Here is a 15694-nt window from a genome sequence, read left to right as displayed (position 1 = left end):
CTAAAACTGGCAGTATATTCACAGTGTGCAGCTGATATTTTGATAGGCCAGTACATTGATATCTGTTGATATAACAATATATTGCTACTTTTTTCTTTATTTTTTTTCTTTGATATATCTAGGACCGCAATGATATTTCTTTTAATGTCAATATATGGGATTCCGAATATTTTTTAAAATGTCAGCAGTCCTAATTTGAAGCACTGTGCCAGCTTCAGTCCAGAGGTCCTGGATCAGGGTGCCTCCCCAACACCTTTGGTGTCACATGGAGTACTTCTTGGAGCCATTTTCAGGGTGTAAGGGGTTGTTACACGCTACTATACAGATGTCTGTAATTAAATTGCTATAGAGTTTGTTACTTTTGTGTGTGTTCATCAAGCTCAGCCACACAGTGGAGCAATATTCTTTTGTGGGGAAGAAATCGGAAGATAGAATTCATTGTTTTATACGCCATTTTGCCAACATTTCTTTTTACATTTGTTAATTGGAAATATTATTCAGCTATTTCACAATATTTCTGCCAGCCCCCTGTAAACACTAAAACCACAGTTACTTTATTGTTGCATTTTTCTTATTCGATATCATTTTTGTCAAAAGTTTGGTCCTGTTAGGGGGGAAGTTTGGCTATTCAGGGACAAGTACCTATGATATGCAATTCCTATAAACATCACAGCCTGCCACAAAATACGTTTTAGACTTTTAAAAGCTGGCATTCATTTTACAGTTATTTCAGTCACATACTACTGCTGACAATGCAGGCCAATTTCTCTCTCTCTTTCTCACTTTGTGTACATGTAATTTTACAGATGGATTGTTTTTTTATTTGCTTCAGGAACATCATAAACGTTCAATACCTAAAGATACTTGGAATTTACTTCTGGATTTTGCAATGATGATAAATGATGATATGTCCAACTATGACGAAGAAGGTGCGTGGCCCGTACTTATTGATGACTTCGTGGAATATGCACAGCCGTTGGTATCAGCGGGCACTGCTCCACAGAACACTCAAGTTTAACACTGCTTTTGTTTATAGTGTTAACAAAAAAAAAAAGTGTGCATCGTGCTATGTTTCATCTTAACATTGTTCAGATTGTCTCCCAAAAACTTGAGAATAGGAATGTCAAGAAGGACATGTGTTTTGTGTAGTCACATAGCAAATTCATGCTGTGCAAGTACCTGCCATAAACGAAGTGCTTCATATTTTCTGACTTGATACATTTGTTAAAATGTTGTCAGTGCTTTCTGTTGTTTTGCAGTTTTATCTTTGTTTCCTGTATTGTAAAAAAACGAAAATTAGAAATATATATAATTTTTTAAAAATTATACAAATGACTTTGATGCTTGTTGGAAAGTACGGGACTAATTTTCAGCCAAAAATTGCTACTTATAGTTTAAACTTACCCTGTCATGAAGGCTCAGAGCATGAGAAAAAAAAGGAAATGCTTAACAAAAGTGTTTGCGCAGATCAGATACTTACCTTATGTTAGTTATTTGATACAATGTGTATGATAATTTAGCAGAAATGTGATATATATTTTGAGAGAACCCCCTTGTTTTTTAAGTTGGTATGTTTTGAGAGATTCTGTGGTATTAAAAATTTGATCTCCAGTGTTTTGTAACTGGCATTTTTGCTTCCTACAATGGAGGAAAATAAAAGGGCCATACTCATAAAGCAGTCCAGTTGCTGCACCAGCAGATATACTTTATTATGTTTACAGTATAGGGAAAGTGCAAACTCTGAAAGAATTATCTTTCCATTTGTGACTTCTTGTCTCTCATAAACATTATAATTTATTTAAATAACGTTTTCCTTAATTATCTTAAGGAGCTCTTTTGTTAGTTAATCTTCCTGAACTTATGTGATGAAGGTTTTACATATCAGGCACGCTCTGTTAATTTATACTGATATGTCCCAGTTTTCTCACTTGCTCAAAACATTTTTGTGTCTCCCGGTGACAAAAATTTATTGCATTGTTAGCCACTCCGTTCTGCTTTTGTAGAATGTAATGTTTATGTGAAAAACAATATTGTATGTGAGAGGAGGATAGAGTTCATTCAGGTAGTATTGAGTGAACATTATGTTAACATAATGTTGGACTGTTATGCTTTATGATTGCTTCGTTTAGAATCATCCATGGTTCCCACTATTGATTTTTTGCACAGCTAGTGGAATTGATTGGATAATAACATTAATGACTATGGTAGAAAATACAATTGTGCCTGCAATTTTCTGTGTAAGATGTTGGCTGGTTGTGTCTGTCTTAAAATATGGAAGTTCTCTAGTATTTAAACACTTTTTTGTGCCTTTGGAAATTTCTGTTCCATAGCGTAATTATTTTGTTAGGGGCTCTGGTATCCATATAACATAGAAACTATTAAAAACAGAAGATGAAATGTCAAGTATGATGAATTTACAACAATTGCATATTAGTGTTTATGTATAGTTTGATTGTTCTGGGCCTAGTGCCTTTTAGTTGCTATTCCTACGCACATCACAGCCTGATACAGAGTACATTGTTGACTCTTAACAGCAGGTGTTCATTGTACAGTTTTTTTCCGTCATATGGTATTTCAAGAAAAAAGAACATTACCCATTGATTTGATTCGTTATCCAAGTGCAATCAAGAATCTTTTATATGGGAATCTGAACTATGCATAACAGTACTTTTTACTGGCCATCATCTAGTGAAATTGCTTAATATTTGGAGTTTAATGATTGTTATCTCAGTTTTTATGCATGCACATTTTTTTATAGCATTGATGTTTATTAATTAAACCCATCATTGAGTGCAATAGTTTGTTTTCTGAACTTATGTGCAAAAGTCAAAATAACATGTCCTTCAAAACTTACCTTAAAGTAATGAAAGTTTTTAAACTTCAGGCCATAAATTAGTGAAAAATGATTATTTAATTTTATCCCCCCCTCCCTCTCCCACCCAGACAGAATTCCCCCTTCCCCTCTCACTGTATGTTTATTTTAGCTGTTATTTGACATTGTTTTGTGTTTCTGGAGAACTGTGGTACTGTTATACACTAAATAGTGTGTAATAAATAAACTGCATTGAAAAATAATTAAGAAATGGAATGGTTGATGAAAAGAAATTCATAAGGAAATGTTTAATCAGATACTACAAAAGTCAACAGAAAACTTTCAAACAATTGAAAAAAAAAGCATTGAATTTCACTGCCTTGGAAATGAAAGATCTTTCTTTACGAGCAACCACACTTCAGATTTTTCCTATCTCAGCTTTAAAAAAAGAGGTACTTTTAGCTCCAGGAGATACATGTCACTGTTTACTTATAGGTACTTCTGCTAGGCTGTGATGTCAGTTGGTAGTGAATGCAAAATTTTGTCATGCAATATTATGTTAAATAACTTGATTTCAATTCACATTCAGGGGGAAAACACCAACAATTTCATATTTGTACCGTAGCATATTTATGGAATCTGTAATAATGATTTAATTTTTATCACTTGCAACATAGTTCCAAATTATTGTCCATATGATCCACATGATGAATGTTCTTGATTTTCTGTTGATATTAACTGGATATGTGAACATGTGACTTACAAGAAATGGTATATTTTGCTCGAGGAAAGCTTATATCAATTTCACCTGCTTTTAATTGTACTGTAGCTGAGAATGTTTCCCTAGTAGGTTATTGTTAACTGTCTTTGCTTTTGATTAAGTCTAGGTTAATTGAATGACAGTTAACATTTTGAACTGATGGTAGGTTAATTGAATGACAGTTAACATTTTGAACTGATGGTAAAATAATATGTAGTCAAGAATTTTCAAGCTTCTGGCAGAAGCAGAGTATTTGATTCTAATAGTCAGTCAGAAAGTACATTTATGTGCACAAAAGTATTCCTTTGGAATCTAGTACAACTTCAGTAAAAGTTTTTGGCAAGCGCATTTTCTATAGATTTGTGCACAGCACTTCTTTATCAATGGTGTAAAATGTAAAGCGAATCCATTACCAGTTGTATCTAATTACGTTGGTCCCTCTGTCACATAATGGTCTGCAAAAGTTCTGTGCTGTATGCAAGATATCTATCTTACTCAAGCTAATTATATGTGATAAGTTATTGTTCTGGTCATTTCTTCTCCAGTTGTTATTTAATTTTATTCCAGAAAGGATCATAATTGTGTTTGCTTGCCCTTTGATTATGTTTGTTTTGTATAGTGATGTAATGTCTCTTTTGACAATGTATCATGTTGCACCATTGCCTAGTGTTTTCAAGGACTATATGCAAACAAAGTAATGTGGTATTTGATTGTATCATGTATCTGTCGAGTGAAATAATTCATTGTAAAGCTTTGAAAGTCTTCTGTTTTATTCAGTTCCCTTGGAAGAGACTGAATTTGCTCATGTCTTATGAATCGTTGTATTTTACTGTTGTAATCGTTTTCACAATATCACTATTTTTGGTAATGTATCACTATGAGATTACAAATTTTTTTCAAGTCTTGTACCCTACATTTCATCTAGATACCTCAATTTTTTAGCTTCATATTATTAAAAGTAACAGTGTGGTGTACGAAGAATTCATTTAACAGTTGGCATGTTGTTATGAACAACAATATGGAGAGAGAATTTAATTTTGTAGATTTCTTTGTATTCTGACAGAGGCATGTTTCAGTAGATTACTCGTGTACATAGCGCAGGGCTTAAAAAACATTAAAAATAGTTAATTTTCACACTAATGATGTACAGGCAGAGTGTTACCGTGTGCATTACGTTTGAGATAAATTTTTGTACTTGCAATGTACAATGGCAGTCTTATGTATATTATTTCATTGTTACTCCGCAAACCACTGAATATTCTCTTTGAATTGGGGGAGTACAGGCTTTTGTAGAAGGCGTTTGAAAAAAATTGTTTTGCTGTATTAACTAACTCGTGTGGGAGAGAAAGTTGGACTTGATAATGGCTCACTGAAAATTTGAAGGGTGCTAAATATTTATTCAGTTATTTGTTACTTAAAGCTTAAAGCATTGCACTGCATACATTTTTGCAATTGCCGTACATTTTTATGTTTGTATGATGTAAAATCTTATGAGGAGTTGTGGATAAAGAATAGTTTTATTTGGATCCTAAATAATCAATTTTTGTTGGTTGTCAGTACAAAAATTTTATTACTTCACCACTGTATTATGGCAGTACTTAAACACCACCAAATAAAAGCTCAATTTTCTTGATAAGTAGAGCAGCCACATGAAAATTAATGTTTCATGTGTGTGTGGTGGCAGCATCAGTGTTAAAAATGTGCCTCGTGTTGTACACCATAACATGAAGAGACTATATTGAATCTTTGAGTAGGTACAGTGTAGACTGAATTTGCAAGTGCTTCTTAACAGTTCCACCTTTTTTCACAATGGCTGTTGACCCTGGTATTCATGACATACTTAATTAGTGCTGAATCATGAAATTGTTCATCTCGAAGTGTTTCACCAATAAGAGTTGTGATATAATTTATATTTTCCATTGCACATGGAAATGGTTTGTTATAACAAATATGTAGAACAAATCATGAAATTGTATATATTGTACAGACTACTGGAATGATTCAGTAATTAATAAAATGATCCTGTTGTTTTTCATGTTCGTATGTATTACATTCTTACTGTATGTTAACATTTCAGTGATCCCCACTCTACATAAACCCCACAGCTCTATTGTATAAATTTTTGGCAATCTGTAGTGAGATATTCAATTTGTCTCTCAATGGAGAGAGAGAGTATCAAAATAGCTATACTGAAACGAAGCCAGGACCCAAAAAATAGAAATAACTACAGACCGATCAACCTTACAAACAACTTACAAAGTATTAGAAAAGATAGTTAATATACAGTCCTGTTAATGTTTGGAATCTGAAAAATCTCCTTTCCCAATTCCAGTGCAGATTCCGAAGATCTCAGACTACCATGGATCATCTGATATGGTTGGAGTTTGTGAATCAAGAGGCCTTTTTGCACCATCAGCATAGTATTTTTTGACCTACGCAAAGCATACGATGCAATGTGACAGCGTCACATTTTATCAACTCTGCAGAAATGGGGTTTTTGAGGAAATTTACCGGTCTTTAAACAAAAATTTTTCTCTAGTCAGATTAGAAGCAGGATTGGTTCGACCCTTAGTAATTGATACATGCGGAAGAATCTAGTTGCACGAGGATCAGTTTAAAGTGCCACCCATTTGCAATTAAAATAGGCGTAGTAGACATAGTAGGTCATACAGTCTCACCAGCGTTATGTATCAGTGATCTTTCTTTTCTAACCAACCAAATTGTGCGTCATACACTTTGGTAGAATATGTACATCTTTCAGACACCACGAGAAAATTAAGGGGCTAATAACCACATAGTTCAGTCTGTGTATATTTACAGTCATCATCATCATCATCATCAGCAGCAGCAGCAGCAGCAGCAACAACAACATAGGTCGACCACCTTCAAACTCCAGCAGCAGAAAAGCAATTTGTTGTACCTCGAGGTCCTTGGACCTGTCTTTGTATTAAAACTTTTGCTGCTACAGACGTGCTCTTACAGAGACGACATTCCGATCGATATGGAATGCTTATCATTCAATTTTTCAAAAACTATTAGGTGGAAAAATTGGATTTTTGCACATATTACAGTCTGATATCTACACTCAATAAAGAATTTTATTGTTTTTGTTTTCCATCGTACTTACTGTGCTGCATCAAATTAAGTAAAATATTGCATGAAATTTTAAAGAGTTTGAGCAGATGTAAAGCCACATTGCGTAAACTTTGTGTATATTTGATTTTAGCTCATACATTATAGTGGATGAAATTTAGATAAGATATTGGAATTTTATTTGAAATTGGGAGCAGAATGATATATCATTTCATTCTCTGGTTTTTGGGTTTTATACATGTCACACGCATGCGTTCTCATCCTTGTGCGGCATGAACCATGGCCGTGACAATGTTCATATCTCGTAAACAATTCAAGATACTGAAACAAATATTTTTTGTAAATGATAACATGCAATGAGATACGTATGTTGTATGATAAAATACTCAAAACGTTTAGATTCACAGAGATACGGTAGTAACTTGCCCTTAGCATTGAGAGGTTGGTGGCTTATGACACATTCTGATATCCATAACATTTTCGGAACACCCAAGTGGCATGCATGTACGTGTTTACAACATGTGAGGAACAGTGTAGTGGGATATGTATACATGCCCACAGGCACAAAAGGGTTAAACTTACACCATTCTGGAAGAAGCCTTTAAAATTAATAAGTTTTATTCACTGTGGGTTCCACACTGCTTGATTTAAGGGCAGATGCCCCATTGCACCTTGTCACACAAAGAAAATCTTTGACAAAAAAAATTTGAAGTGAAAATCTTGCAGTTATTGGGGTTGCTCCAGGTGACAAAATCTGTTTTTAGTGTGTCCTATAGAGATGCAGAAGGAAAGAGGAATATGGATAGAATGAGGATAACACAAGCATAGACAGATAGGAGTGAGATTAAAACACCTGTGAACATTACCATCTAACGTGGTAAGTAGTGCAATCTGATGGGTTATATTTCCATGAATATAATGGATGACATTTAGTTAAATCAAAAAGAAATTAATAAGCACCTGTATAGAATAGGTTTTTATGTAACATGAGCACAGTGCAAGTGGAGCTACAAAAGTATAACTGCTCATTTAGAGTCCATTATTGAGAAAGTTTTACTGTGCAAGCAAATAGTCTAATTGTTCTCTCTTCAATTCTAATCTGTTACACTAAAGTATGTTATGGCAGGATGTCACAAAACACCTTTTGTTATGCTAAACATTCTTTGGAAATATTCAGAGTGATCAATACACTGGAATCCAAAAATGTAGTGAGTTTTTAAAGTTCACAGTAGGTGGGTCGAGTGAATCTCAATCCAACAGTTTTCTCAAGGAAAAAAGTTAAACAGTTTGGGTGTAATAGTCATCAAGTTACTGTTAATGTGTACACATTTGCTAAAAGATGACATCTGAGTTTTACTGTCTGCAGAATGCAGAATTATTGAAGTTCTGTTGTATTTTCTGTCTTGGGTGGGGGTATGCTAGTGTGATACCACTGAACTTGCATTTATGACACTAGACTTGCTCATTCTCATTTAGGTTTTCTGTAAATAAGTTCGGACAAGTAATACACGGGTCATTCTTTCGAAAAGGGTGTAGACAGTTACCTTCTTCTTCCCTTTTCAAGCTGACTGACTGCTCTTATGTCTAATAATCTTGGTGTTGATGAGATCCTAAATTCTAACCTTCCTTCTGAGCCACATCTATACCTGCACTCTACAACATATCACTGGTCAAGGGCACATCCAATACCTCTCTCATTTCCTTCATTTAATGTTCCTTTGCCTGGGAATAATGACTGTTGGTAAGCCACTTTATGAACTCTTTAATTCTCTGCTTATCTTGTCATGATCATTTGATTAGTTATATATAGGATTCAAATCAGGCAATCTAAAAATGAATTTTCTGTGGTTCCCTTGAAAAGGCGAATTTCCTTCCCCGTTCTTTCCCTGTCTCAACTTACGTTTAGTCTCTAAGACCCTGTTGACTGAACAATAAAACCTAATCAGCTTCCTTCCTTCCTTACTTCAAAAGCAGTGCATGTCATAGGTTCTTGTTTTGAGTAAGAGGTCAATGGTCTTTTAGGAGCTGTATTTATGACACATTATCTCTCAACTCAGTTGCTGCTACATGTTCAGATAATTCTTAGCTGTACCATCAGAAATTTGTCATCCCTCTCTTTCAGCGACTCATCATTTCACTGACGTGTGACCTTGTGCCTCAACAAAAATTTCGTTGTAAAAGTATGGAACTAGCAAATTGTGCATTTTATGGTTCATCCAGGTTTCCTTAGCTGATACATTTTATAATCTGTTCTGAATTCTCACAGGGCATGCAGCCAACAAAGTAACATTTCTGGCCGTAGCTTCCTTTTATGTATGACATGTTTCTCTGCTCCTTAGATGAACTTGGTTGTGTGATCTGCATTCAGTGCATCACAACAGATGAACAATTTTGTAGTTAAAATATACGAGGGCGGTTCAGAAAGTAACCTCCGATTGGTCACAGTGCGGGTTGTGGGGGGAGTAGCGACGCCATCTGTGCGTTCACGCACTCAACAGGTCAGTCGGCATCAAGCCGTGGTCGAGTGAACGTCGTACCTGCGCTAGTTTAGTTTTTGTGGCAGTTTGAAATGTGTGCTGCAATAGAAAACCCCGCCAAATGCGAAGTGCGTGCTGTCATAAGGTTTTTTACAGCCAAAGGATATTCTGCAGCAGCTATTCATCGTGAGCTTTGTGCCGTGTACGGACCAAGAGTTATGAGTGAAGGAGTTGTCCGTGAATGGGTACGTTTATTTAAAAGTGGACGAGAAAACGTTCATGATGAAGAGAGGAGTGGTAGACCATCATTGGTGACTGACGAACTCGTTCAGACAGTTGATGCAAAAGTTCGTGAGAATCGACGTTTCTCAATGTCGGAGTTGTCTACTGGCTTTCCACAGATTTCTAAGACTCTCTTGTACGAGATAGTGACAGCAAGATTGGCCTCTGCATTAGACTTTCTGTCACGTTATGAGGACGAAGGAGAACCATTGTTAAACAGAATCGTGACCGGTGACGAAACCTGGATTAAGTACGTGAACCCTGAGACAAAAGAACAATCAAAGATGTGAGCACATTCAAATTCGCCTACCAAACCAAGAAAAGCCTCGCAAGATTTTTCTGCCAGAAAACTGATGGCAACGGTGTTTTGGGATGCCAAAGGGGTGTTGTTGGTTGAATTCATGGAACGTGGTACGACCATTAATCAAGACGTGTACTGTGAGACAATAAAAAAGTTACGACGGGCTATACAGAACAAACGCCGTGGTATGCTGACTTCCGGTATCGTTTTTTTGCACGATAACGCCCGTCCTCACTCTGCTCGCAGAACAACGGCCCTTCTTGAGTCCTTCAAGTGGGACGTTATCAACCATCCACCTTACAGCCCAGACCTGGCACCAAGTGATTATCACCTCTTCATGCATTTGAAGAAATGGCTCGGGTCACAGCGGTTTGATGACGACGAAGAGCTCAAAGATGCGGTCACAGGCTGGCTCCAGGCACAAGCGGGTGATTTTTATGCAGAAGGAATTTCAAAGCTTGTGAAGAGATACGATAAGTGCCTCAATCGCTATGGAGACTATGTAGAAAAATGGTGCAAAGATGTAGTTGTAAGATGTATATATTAAAATATTTTTATTTAACTTGGTGTATTTTTTTAAATCAACTGGAGGTTACTTTCTGAACGGCCCTCGTATCTATGTGAGCATAGTGTTTAATCGATCATACACACCTGGTTTCATTGACATGGAACACAGTCAGTATGTGGGTCTTAAGGACACACGTTATGGAAAGCCACAGAGCAGTCTAGGCTCATCAGTGTATGCTAGCGTAAAATTATGTTATTGTTATGGAGACTTTGCTCTCTGAGTGACAACTTATCTATACTACGGATTGTTGACAAATTGTTGCTTAACATTGAACTAAAAATTTGGAAAAGAACTTGACCAGTTTACTGCAATTTTTTTACATGATACTCTAATATGCCTTTGGATGGGCATATGGTACATATTTAAAAAAAAAAAAAAAATGTGGTACATAAGTATATATATCCATCCATACAAAAATGGATGTTGTATGTATGTTTCACATCTCCGGAACCAGTAGACTGATTTCACCCAATGGTACACGTATACCTTACTGTCAGGCGACAATTGCTCTATGGGAAAAACCACCTACCTATGAAAAGGGTGGGGTTGGGCAGGAGAAAGAAGCTTAGATCGCTACGTGTAAATTCCCAGACTTTATTTATCCGATTTGAGAATGAGAGCACTTAGCAACCTGCAACAAACTTTACACACACTTTCAAACCTTTACAAAAAATTTTCTTGTTGGCATCTCCTACAAAAGATTGGAAAAACGTTTATTACTAACTACTTTTCCGTTGTTCATGCAGTAAAAGTACCACATGAGACACGACATTATTGTTTGTTACGTCTTTACTACTAACTGTATTTGTGTCACATTTCACAGGCAGTCTGTCTATATACCACTGAATATAAGTGCAAATTTGTAGCAGTGTATGACTCACATTTCAGGAGATAGGGTGTCATAAACAATGAGATGCATTAAAAACTGCTGCATCATGCATGACGTTTAAATTAATTATTTCTTTCCAAGTAATTCTATTCACAGTGAATTTCGCAGACAGTATTCACATATGCCATTGAATGCAGCTGCAATATTGTATCCTTGTATGACATATAGTTAAGGAGGTATGATGCCATAAACAGTGAGCTGGGTGAAAAACTGCTACATCGTGCATGATGTTTAAATTTATTGCTTCATTGCTACTAACTCCATTTGCAACAAATTTTTCACACAAACATTTGCATATGTCATTGAATGTACCTACAGAATATCCTTGCTTGACTCATGTTTCAGAAGATATGACATCATAAGCAATAAGCACAAGGCTAGACACTGTGTGGTATTACCAACTACGATATTATTGCACTTGGCTTCCCAAGGCCATTGTCGGAAACACATGACGGCATTACAATAAATAAGTAAAGTTACGACAGGAGAATGCATTGTATTATGAAGGATTTCGAGACAGTTGCGCATATACTATTTACTGGTTCTGTGAGTCTTCATGAAATGTCATGGTAAAAACTCACGGTAAGCTGATCAAAGTGCCTTCACTCCCAGTTGCAATATTATTGTGGTTGACTAATGAAGGTGTGGATGCAAAGCTGTAAATAAATTCAGTACCTGTACCTGGGAAACAGGTAATTGATGAAAGGAGAAAATATAAAAATGCAGTAAATGAAGCAGGCAAAAAGGAATACAAATGTCTCAAAAATGATATCGACAGGAAGTGCAAAATGGCTAAGCAGGGATGGCTAGAGGACAAATGTAAGGATGTAAAGGCTAATCTCACTAGGGCAAGATAAATATTGCCTACAGGAAAATTAAAGAGACCTTTGGAGAAAAGAGAGCCACTTGTATGAATATCAAGGGCTGAGGTGGAAACCCAGTTCTAAGCAAAGAAGGGAAAGCAGAAAGGTGGAAGGAGTATATAGAGGGGCTATACAAGGGCAATGTACTTGAGAACAATATTATGGAAATGGAAGAGGATGTAGATGAAGATGAAGTGGGAGATACGATACTGCATGAAGAGTTTGACAGAGCACTGAAAGACCCGAGTCGAAACAAGGCCCCGGGAGTAGACAACATTCCATTAGAACTGCTGACGGCTTTGGGAGAGCCAATCCTGACAAAACTCTACCATCTGGCGAGCAAGATGTATGAGACAGGCGAAATACTCTCAGACTTCAAGAAGAATATAATAATTCCAATCCCAAAGAAAGCAGGTGTTGACAGATGTGAAAATTACCGAACTATCAGCTGCAAAATACTAACGCGGATTCTTTACAGACGAAGGGAAAAATTGGTAGAAGCCGACTTCGGGGAAGATCAGTTTGGATTCCATAGAAATGTTGGAACACGTGAGGCAATACTGACCTTATGACTTATCTTAGAAGAAAGATTAAGGAAAGGCAAACCTACGTTTCTAGCATTTGTAGACTTAGAGAAAGCTTTTGACAATGTTGACTGAAATACTCCATTTCAAATTCTAAAGGTGGCAGGGGTGAAATACAGGGGGCGGAAGGCTATTTACAATTTGTACAGAAACCGAATGACAGTTATAAGAGTCAAGGGGCTCAAAAGGGAAGCAGTGGTTGCGAAGGGAGTGAGACAGGGTTGTAGCCTGTCCCCGATGTTATTCAATCTGTATATTGAGCAAACAGTAAAGGAAACAAAAGAAAAATTTGGAGTAGGTATTAAAATCCAGGGAGAAGAAATAAAAACATTGAGGTTTGCCGATGACAGTGTAATTCTGTCAGAGACAGCAAAGGACTTGGAAGAGCAGTTGAACAGAATGGACAGTGTCTTGAAAGGAGAGTATAAGATGAACATCAACAAAAGCAAAACGAGGATAATGGAATGTATTCGAATTAAGTTGGGTGATGCTGAGGGAATTAGATTAGGAAATGAGACACTTAAAGTAGTGAATAAGTTTTGCTATTTGGGGAGCAAAATAACTGATGATGGTCGAAGTAGAGAGGATATAAAATGTAGACTGGCAATGGCAAGGAAAGCGTTTTTAGAGAAGAGAAATTTGTTAACATCGAGTATAGATATAAGTGTCAGGAAGTCGTTTCTGAAAGTATTTGTATGGAGTGTAGCCATGTATGGAAGTGAAACATGGACGATAACCAGTTTGGACAAGAAGAGAATAGAAGCTTTCGAAATGTGGTGCTACAGAAGAATGCTGAAGATTAGATGGGTAGGTCACATAACTAATGAGGAGGTAATGAATAGAATTGGGGAGAAGAGGAGTTTGTGGCACAACTTGACAAGAAGAAGGGACCAGTTGGTAGGACATGTTCTGAGGCATCAGGGGATCACAAATTTAGCATTGGAAGGCAGTGTGGAAGGTAAAAATCATAGAGGGAGACCAAGAGATGAATAAACTAAGCAGATTCAGAAGGATGTAGGTTGCAGTAAGTACTGGGAGATGAAGAAGCTTGCACAGGATAGAGTAGCATGGAGAGCTTCATCAAACCAGTCTCAGGATTGAAGACCACAACAACAACAACAACAACAACCTAGGAAACACTGGGTATCTCAAATGGGACGGAGGTGGTGAGCATCGAACATGAGCCAAAGGCTGAGCAGTCTCATGCACTATCATCTACGCTATGAGGAAGGAAGATCTCTCTCATACCATGTATACCAATGATCCCAACCAATTTATCCATTCATTTTAAGTGATTTTGATTTCCAGTCAAGGTTTCATTTGCAGTAACATTAAATGAAGCCAAAGGTCAGAGAGAGGGGCAAATAGGTGATGGACTGGGGGGGGGGGGGGGGGGGGAATGTACACCTGCAAGTGTTGTATGTACAATCGTACTTGTGTTCCAGTAAATATAAAATAATTTTGAGTATTTTAAGTAATCAATGCACTAGTCAGCTACAGCTTTATCAGATTCAAATTTTGTTCGACCAGATGACATTATGTCATGTTTTGCACAGATTCCAAAAGGCATATTAACTTGTAAATGATCTGTGAATGTCATTTCCATGGTAAGGCATCCTACAAGATGTTATATCAGAGTTAGTAGAATGCACAGGAACCTGTTTTCCTAATGTTCCAACAAATGGGTAATAGCATCTCATCTGACTCACCAAAGAGCCTGGCTGTGGAATGTTCCCATAGGTATATGTTCGTAACATAATCCTCACATGGTGGAGAGAAAGTTGCTGATCCTACAACTGGCACATCCCTGCAGCCAGGATTACGAAAACCTAATGGAACTGAATCAGATCCATTCTTGTCTGCTTTCTAATACTTTTGGCCAATGCACTTAGGATATTCAGTACCTTAAGACCTATGGTCTTGAAATCCATATCAAAAACCAGGCCAAAAACACCAATGAATCTTTGAAACTGGAGCACTGTTCATCATTCGTTGTAGAGGTGTGTTAAATAGGCTATGTGAACAAGTATAATTGAAAAACAGTTTTCTTTAATGTAAATTGAAATCAAATTCTCCCTGCATCCTGCAGTTTCCTTATTCTTAGAATCAACAGATGAGTGGTCGCTGGAAGACTGAAGGGTGAGTAGAAAATGCAAGAGTGATTCACAAATTATGAGAATTGGACTAAGGTCTAGCTCTATACAGTGAGTTATAAATTATTAACATTGTAGAGAGTGTAGTAACACTTAAAAGCAGGCTTAATGTACACAGTTTTCTTGTTTGTTCTTTTTACACAGAACCATCAACTCAATACATGAAAATATGTGGGAGCATGTACTTCCATAGGCCTTGTCAGGATTGAAAGGTGTATCACTAAGGTGTTTTCTGTATAGGAACATTTCTTGTATTGCTGGTCTAATTGAGGAGTGATATTACCTCAACTCTTACTGAAAGAAAGACAAGAAGTTTCATTGATGAATTCTTCTTGGGTGACCAGCTGAGTGGTACCCATCATCCCATCACCCTCACTTGGGGATGATGGGTACAAAACTTATCGAAACATTGCGACAAGGCATCGCCACCACTCAGCTGATCACCCGAGAAGAGTTCACCACTGGAATATGCTGAGAAAGCCTGCAATCGTATTTAAGAAGTTTCATTAATTTTAAGATACTGTCTATATAGTTGTTAACCAAGCACATCCACATCTTCCCTCTCTGTTAATGAGGGCATCTCTGTGATGACTACTGGGTTTGAGGATGGAGCCAAGACTGGTCGCTGACCATGAATGGGGGAACATTTGCAGACAGACAAATATTATTAAAATGCACCAGAGCATTTCCTTCTTCCTTTGTTGCAGATGCTTTAACATCATCAACTGAATTTTACTTTTTTAGCTGCGTGGACCTCAGAAAGTGCAGATGTCAGCTCTGACACAAAGAAAATAGAATTTTTGTTCCTCATTGTTGGATGGAAATTTCAACTTTTCTTTCCATAAACACCCAAATGCTGAGGAAAGCTGTATGCTTTGTTTCGGTGACAGTGACTGAAAGAAAACAGTTCCT

At 36.9% G+C, this 15694-nt stretch overlaps 1 protein-coding gene across 1 annotated transcript in view; it reads left to right on the top strand.

Moving 5' to 3' along the window:
- LOC126458416 (DCN1-like protein 1) overlaps positions 1-5605 on the top strand; it is a 46928-nt gene extending 41323 nt beyond the window's left edge. The window contains exon 5 of the mRNA XM_050095447.1: positions 833-5605. Within this exon, the coding sequence (XP_049951404.1) occupies positions 833-1018 (186 nt within the window). The 3' untranslated portion in view covers positions 1019-5605. The remainder of the gene's footprint in view (positions 1-832) is intronic.
- Positions 5606-15694: the final 10089 nt, after the last annotated feature.

The sequence above is a fragment of the Schistocerca serialis genome, chromosome 2, assembly GCF_023864345.2.
Source record: "Schistocerca serialis cubense isolate TAMUIC-IGC-003099 chromosome 2, iqSchSeri2.2, whole genome shotgun sequence".
NCBI classification, from domain to species: domain Eukaryota; kingdom Metazoa; phylum Arthropoda; class Insecta; order Orthoptera; family Acrididae; genus Schistocerca; species Schistocerca serialis.
The sequence above is the reverse complement of the archived record's forward strand: the minus strand, read 5'-3'. Positions and strand labels throughout refer to the sequence as shown.